Source organism: Protobothrops mucrosquamatus, unplaced genomic scaffold (genome assembly GCF_001527695.2).
Source record: "Protobothrops mucrosquamatus isolate PMUCROS unplaced genomic scaffold, P.Mucros_1.0 scaffold10162, whole genome shotgun sequence".
Classification (NCBI taxonomy): Eukaryota; Metazoa; Chordata; class Lepidosauria; order Squamata; family Viperidae; genus Protobothrops; species Protobothrops mucrosquamatus.
Genome location: NW_015395949.1, coordinates 1639 through 8983, shown reverse-complemented (window position 1 = coordinate 8983; position 7345 = coordinate 1639). Strand labels below are relative to the sequence as shown.

Below are 7345 nucleotides of genomic sequence, written 5' to 3'. Positions count from 1 at the left end.
CTCATGGTTTTTCCTGGGTGGTACAGTCTGATAGAATGGGCACATTCCAGATCCCATCAATTAAACAGTTCTTTCAGGACCTAGAAAACACACCCTCACTATAAAGGAACCTGCGATCTAGATTGAGTATGGTATGTGGGAATGAACTTGGGAGGCAGAAGGAAGAGCCACAGACTAGACAACCATTGTGCAAAAGATATTGCAGCCCATAGAAGCAAAAAGAACATGGGAAACGTTCTCAGAAGGGACTCTCCCTAGTTTCCTGGATAGTAAAAGTAAAAGAGAGGAGAAATGCTTTCAGACTTGCAAAATTCTATTAATGTAAGTTTACACTAAGGTAGTGTTAGTAGTCATCGTTGGTGCTTCTTCTCTGGACTACATTGAAGAGTTGACATACAACCCCCCCCCCCCAAGATCTGGACAGTTCCCATCCCAATTTCTGGAAAGCTTTGAAAACATGCTATTCTCTTAGGCTTTGGGACAGGGTGGACAGGCTGTCCTGTTTAAAATTGGTGTGTTGTCTGGATTACCATTTTTTTAAAAATACTTTTTTAAATCCTGTCTCTATTACTTTATAAGTAACTCAAGGTGGTGAATATACATAATACTCCTTTCTCCTCCTATTTTCCCCACAATAAGAATTGTGTAAAGGGGGCTAAGCTGGAAGAGAGAGCGTGACTGGCCCAAGGCACCCAACTGGCTTTCATGTCTTAACACGAGAGTCACAATCTCCTGTTTTTTAGGATACCACCTTAATCATTACACTAAACTGGCTTTTAATTTTGCAACTATTTTGTAAAGAGTTTTTGGATTAATTTTATTGTATCCTTATTTATCAATTATTTTTATGTTATTCTTTACTTTGTGAGCTACCCAGCCCATTGAAGTCAGTTAGCACCAATATCAAATAAACAAACAAACAAAACATCTGCATTTGTTAAGCCATAATTAAATAATCATTACCTCCAAGTTCTTTTCTAGTAAGTGCAGGACTCTTACTCCCTTAGGAGTAAGAGATAAACGCAGCAGTAAAAAAAGTATCAATTGAAAAAAAAAAAGGATTAGAAAGAAATTAAGAATCATAGTGAATGAATTTATTATCATACATTATAAGGGAGCTTCAGGCTCATATCATGTAATGACAATAATTATAATAGAGCACTCTTGTATATACATAATCCAAAGCAGCTGTATCACAGAAAGCTAAGAAGTCTTGCTAAAACTTCTATTATGTTAAAATAATAATGTGGTTTACAAAGAGAATTTATGATGGAGCAAAATGTGGAGATCCAATCTGAGTTGGTCACCGGGAAATGTGGAGAATGTTAATTATAATTGGGTTTGAATCAATAGAAACTATGGTTGTAACTGTTTCAAATGAAGCACGATTAACACTATATCATCTGAATTGATAAGATATGGGCAAACCATTAAGTAATAACAGAAGTCTTTCTGAACCTGCATTAGAAGGGGAGAGGGTAAATGTATAAGCCTGAGAGTCATCTAAGCTGTTTTTCCCATGTTAAACCAAAGTAAAACAACTATAGCCTTCTAGCTGTTACTGAGCATCAACTATCGTGACCCCAAGCCAGCATATCCAATAATCAGTTATGAATGGAACATCAACAGCTGGATGACTACATATTTCCAAGCTCTGTGCTGAATTATGATTCAGCATATCTAAATGTGATGGATAATAAACTTATTAAACATATGTTATCTAAAAATAACAGAACAACCTTATGAAACATTTTCTGTTTCATTCCCTTACCTGATGGAGGAGGGGGCCTTTGTGGTGGAGCAGGGCGAGCAGGAGGCACTCCTGGTCGAGGTGGAGGTGGGCGTTTTGGTTCCAAGCCTTGAGTAGACTCTTTTAGTTGAGTTATAGGTTGAAAATCTGCTGGTGAACCTGAAAATAATATAAAGGGACAGTTCAAATAGCAAATAATGATATCACTATGTTAGTATATATATGTGTATGTTACTGAAAACACTTCAAGGATTATATCTTAATATAATCCCACATTTTCGAGATGTTTGGAGAACAGAAACCAGAAGAGGCGAATATAAGTATATGTATATACACACACATACACACACAGAACTAAACTGGCACCAATAAAGGTAACTATGTTAAGGTGCTTTGGAAGAGTCTCTCAATAAAGGTCAGGCTGGCTCCCTCCTTGCTGGTTTTCTGGAAAACTGAATTCTTTTTTGGGGGGGGGAGGGTCTTTTCTTATGTTTATATCGGAGGCCATCTTGTTTTCTAGTTGCTTTGTGTATTTTTCTTTTCCTATCATATTTGGTTCTTTGTGTTTTGGTATTGGCTTTGGATATAAAAAGTCTACATACCCATGTTAAAATACCAGGTTTTTGAGATGTAAAAAAAAAAAATAGACCAAGATAACTTCAGATTTTTTCCCCACATTTAACATAACATATGTTATACAATTCAATTGAAAAACAAACTGAAATCTTTTACAGCAGTGGTGGCGAACCTATGGCACGCGTGCCAGAGGTGGCACTCAGAGCCCTCTCTGTGGGCACGCGCGCCATGCCCCAGAGATGGCAACTGTCCTCTTCAACCACCCGCCCGCTAACTCGCTGAGGTCGCACATGGCCAGATGCATCCCAGCACCCATGCGCTCGCTGGTTTCTGTGTGGGGGGGCCAATGGTGTCAGGCAGCAGCCACCCCAGCCCGCCTCGCCTTGCCCTGCGACAATGGCACCCCCGCCCTGCCTCGCCTTGCCTCACCTCACCCTGCAGGACAGGCCTCCTGCCCACCGCCCCACCCATCAAAGACCCCCTGGATCTCCCCAACCTTGCCCGGCCTCCACAGGCCTCCCTCTCCAGGAGCAACATCAAGCTGGCCACGCCCACCCATCTGCCATGACCACTGTAGCCATGCCCATCCAGCAGGCCATGCCCACCCGGCACCCGGCGATACATAAGTGGTTTTGGGTTACAGTTTGGGCACTCGGTCTCTAAAAGGTTTGCCATCACTGTTTTAGAGGGAAAAACAATAAAAAATGTACAATAACACGGTTGCATAAGTGTGCACACCCTTAAACTAATATTTATTGAACACCTTTTGACTTTATGACAGCATTCAGTCTTTTGGGGTAGGAGCCTATTACCGGTAGCGTGGTAAATCTTGTCTTGGGAATCTTTGCCCACTGTTCCTAGCAAAAGCACTCCAAATCTGTCAGATTGTGAGGGCATTTCCTGTGCACAGCCCTCTTCAGGTCACCCCACAGATTTTCATGTGGATTCAGGTATGGCTCTGGCTGGGCCATTCCAAAACTTTGATCTGGTGAAGCCATTCTTTTTTTATTTGGAAGTATGCTTTGGATTGTGCTGAAAGGTGAAATTCCTCTTCATCTTCAGCATTTGAGTAGAGACCTAAGATTTTGTGCCAAAATTGACTACTATTTGGAATTGTTCATAATTCCCTCCACCTTGACTGAAGCCCCAGTTTTAGCTGAACAAAAGCAGCCCCAAAGCACAAAGCTGCTAGCACTAGGTTTCATTGTGGTTATGGTGTACCATCACATAGTGGTACAGAGTGTTGTTACGCCAAAGATACTTTTTGAAATTATGGCTCCAAAAATTCAACCTTGGTCTCATCAGACCATAACACGCTTTCGCACATGCTTTTGTCAGACTTGATGTAGGTTTTTGCAAAATGTAACTGGGCTTATATGTTTTCTTTGTAAGAAAAGGCTTCTGTCTTGCCATTCTACCCAGACAGATTCTTGTCACTTGTAAGTAAACAACCAGTACTTGACCAGAAATTCCTGAAGCTCCTTTAATATTGTTGTAGGCCTCTTGAACCAGTTTTCTTGTTGTTGTTGTTGTTGCTGCTGTTGTTTTAATCAATTTTGAAGAAGCATTCAGTTCTTGGTAATGTCACTGTTGTGCCATAGTTTCTCCACTTGTTGATGACTGTCTTCACTGTATCCCATGCTATATCCAATGCCTTGGAAAAATTTTTGTTCCCTTCTCCTGACTGATGCCTTCCAATAATGAGATCCCTTTGATGCTTTGTAAGCTGTTTGAAGACCATGGCTTATGCTCTAAGAGGCAACTTGTGTAAACGTCAGAAAAATCTACTCGAACAGCTGAACTTTATATGGACTTGATCAGAGTCACTTTAATTGATGGGCAGGTACATACTGACTACTATTTAACACCAGTTTGTATGTGATTTGTTAATTCTGAAAACAGCCACAACCTTAATTATAAGAGGGTATGCACACTTATGCAACAGTATTATTATACATTTTTTATTTTATTTTTCCCCTAAAAATGCAGTTTGTTTTTCATGTGAAACATACAGCTTCTATATTATATTAAAGCTGGAAATTTTTTTGAAGTTGGTCTGATCTGGTCTGATTTTTTTTACATCTCAAAAAACTGGCATTTTAAGAGGAGTGTGAAGACTTTCTATATCCATTGTAGTTACTGAAAGTTTCTTTGATTGTGACAGAATAGAAGTTTGATTAATAAATAAATATCTACCTTGAGAAGACACCGGAGGTCCGGGAGTCTTATTGGGTGTCCTGCTTGGCCTTGATGGAAGAGTTGGAGGCAGACCTTCTGATGGAGTAGGGGACTGGCAGGGGCTTGAACGAGGGGAAGAGGCAGGTGAGGCTCCAAGACTAGAGCCTGAAGCTAGCTGTAGATGTTGTGGGAGAATTTCTTCTACTTCAGTACTATAATCATCAACATCACCTTGAAATGAAGAAAAATATTCCTATAAAATTGCACCACAATTAATATATAGTGAAAACTGTTATGCAGAAATATTACACCTTGATACACAGTCTCAATCAAAGTTTAATATGTGGACGTACTCAGAATTCATTTATTTTAATGTCATTCAGTGCAATGTAATTTATTTTAATTTATTCGTTTAGGCACCTCTCAACTCCAAACTGACAAAATATATAAGAGTTATGTAAAAATAAAAATAAACGAACAAGAATTGGTGGTGTATCTAGCTAAGCAAAGCCTCATACAATTTGGCAGGGACCCCAACTACCCTAATACAAGGCCTGGGACAATAGCCAGGTCTTTAAGTTTTTTTTGGGAATGCTAGCATGGTGGGAACCCTGTAGATATTAGCAAACTAATTGCTAATTGAATTATTGGAACCCTGGCATCTTAACCATAAACAGGAGCTTAATTACTTTATACTCCTTAATATTCTATTTGAAATTTAAGTACACTTTAGCATCTCATTCTGATAAATATGTGCCAAATAAAAGGTAATAATTTCATATAAATTGTTGTTGCTAACTTGGTCCCATAAAGAATCAATAAGGTAAATTTAGAAAAAGATTTTGTTGATAGACAAATTTATGAATTAAGTATAGGAATTTAATATTAGCAGATGTGAAAAACAGGGACAATAGCCAGGTCTTTAAGTTTTTTTGGAATGCTAGCATGGTGGGAACCCTGTAGATATTAGCAAACTAATTGCTAATTGAATTATTGGAACCCTGGCATCTTAACCATAAACAGGAGCTTAATTACTTTATATTCCTTAGTATTCTATTTGAAATTTAGGTACATTTTAGCATCTCATTCTGATAAATATGTGTCAAATAAGAGGTAATAATTTCATATAAATTGTTGTTGCTAACCTGGTCCCATAAAGAATCAATAAGGTAAATTTAGAAAAAGATTTTGTTGATAGACAAATTTATGAATTAAGTATAGGAATTTAATATTAGCAGATGTGAAAAATAGTTTTATTCTTATCCTAAAATTCAACAGATTCAACTGCGATGTGTTGTATATTAGTAATATGTGCTGTAAGACAGCATCCACTGAACAGAATCAATCTTGAATCTGTCAAACCTTCCATATCGTAGTCTGCAGTAACTTCTGCATCTTCACAAAGCAAAGTAGAACTTGTTGATGAAGGCAGCCCAATATTAACTCTCTCCAAACTTATTTCATCTTCTAAACTCTTAATCCAATCAGGGCTTTTCAAAGAAATGTTAGCGGTTTTCCCGAGAACCTGAATTTTAACCAGAAAGAATAATTCACATAATTTCTTAAAAAAATCAAATCAAAACAACCCCTCCCAGACAAAGGTTCTTTATACTGTAATTAAGAATAAACACGATCATTGGAGAAATTAACCTAGAAATAAGAGCATCTGCAGAAGTGTGCTGATGATGTTGTAATCCAAATTCTGTCCCTTTTTTATTTGTATCGTGATATCCCTCACAAGCAGTGGAGTTTAATATGACATAATACAGGTAGTCCTCGACTTACGACCCAAAATTGAGCTCAAAATTTCTGTTGCTAAGTAAGACCGTTATTAAGTGAGTTTTGTCCCATTCTACGACCTTTTTGCCACAGTTGTCAAGTGAATCACTGCAGTTATTAAGTTAGTAACGCAGCTGTAAAGTGAATCTGGCTTCTGCATTGATTTTGCTTGTCAGACAGTCACAAAAGATGATCACATGACCCTGGGACACTGCAGCTGTCATAAAGATGAGCCAGGTGCCAAGTGTCCAAATTTTGATCACGTGTCCATGGGAATGCTGAAATGGTTCTAAGTGTGAAATATGGTCATAAGTTACTTTTTTCAGTGCCGTTGTAACTTCAAACGGTCACTAAACAAAAGGTTGTAAGTGGAGGACTACCGCTACACATTTTGCTGAGGTTGAGATCATTGTGGCTAGCTGCAAAACAAAGTGGCTATACATGCAAACACATATAAAAACAATTAGGGAAAATCCTAGAAACAACCACTCCAAGCCTTCCAGTTTATGATGCTTCTTCATTCCCCTGTGTCCTAATATACCACTGACTCAACAAGAAATGTGTAAATGTAAATACAGTCCATTTCACAATTAAGTTCCAAATTTCACAAATTATGCAAGAACGGTTTATCAAATATCTCTATACCTAATGAACAGAGAATGCTAAACTAAATTATAATACCACACACTCTGCTTGCACCACTATTATTTACATATGTAGAAATAGGATTAGAAATGATTGTTACCTCAATACCATTCAGATCCAGAACACTCAAAGCAGAGCTGCCTTCCAAAAATGTCACCCACATTTTATCTTCTACAAATCTGTAAAGTACACCAAATTTTAAACATGAATGACAAAACATACTGAAGAATACTACTCATCTATATGCTGTCTCTGTAGTTTCATTGTTTTTTTTCCAATATTTCCATTGTCCAAACTGACTAGCACAGTGGTTCTCAACCTTTTTAATGCCGCGACCCCAACCGGTCGTAAGTCGAGGACTAAACCGGTCGTAAGTCGAGGACTAAACCAGTCGTAAGTCAAGGACTTTCCCTGCCT

The 7345-nt window shown here is 38.2% G+C and overlaps 1 protein-coding gene across 1 annotated transcript; it reads right to left on the bottom strand.

The window, feature by feature from the left end:
- Positions 1-963: 963 nt before the first annotated feature.
- Positions 964-7107, bottom strand: LOC107301130 (synaptojanin-1-like; the record flags this gene model as incomplete). Its single annotated transcript, XM_015830393.1, has 5 exons — positions 964-1002; positions 1772-1909; positions 4523-4735; positions 5867-6029; positions 7029-7107. Coding segments are annotated over 5 exons (632 nt in total), but the record flags the coding sequence as incomplete, so codon positions are not given.
- Between the last annotated feature and the right edge of the window lie 238 nt (positions 7108-7345).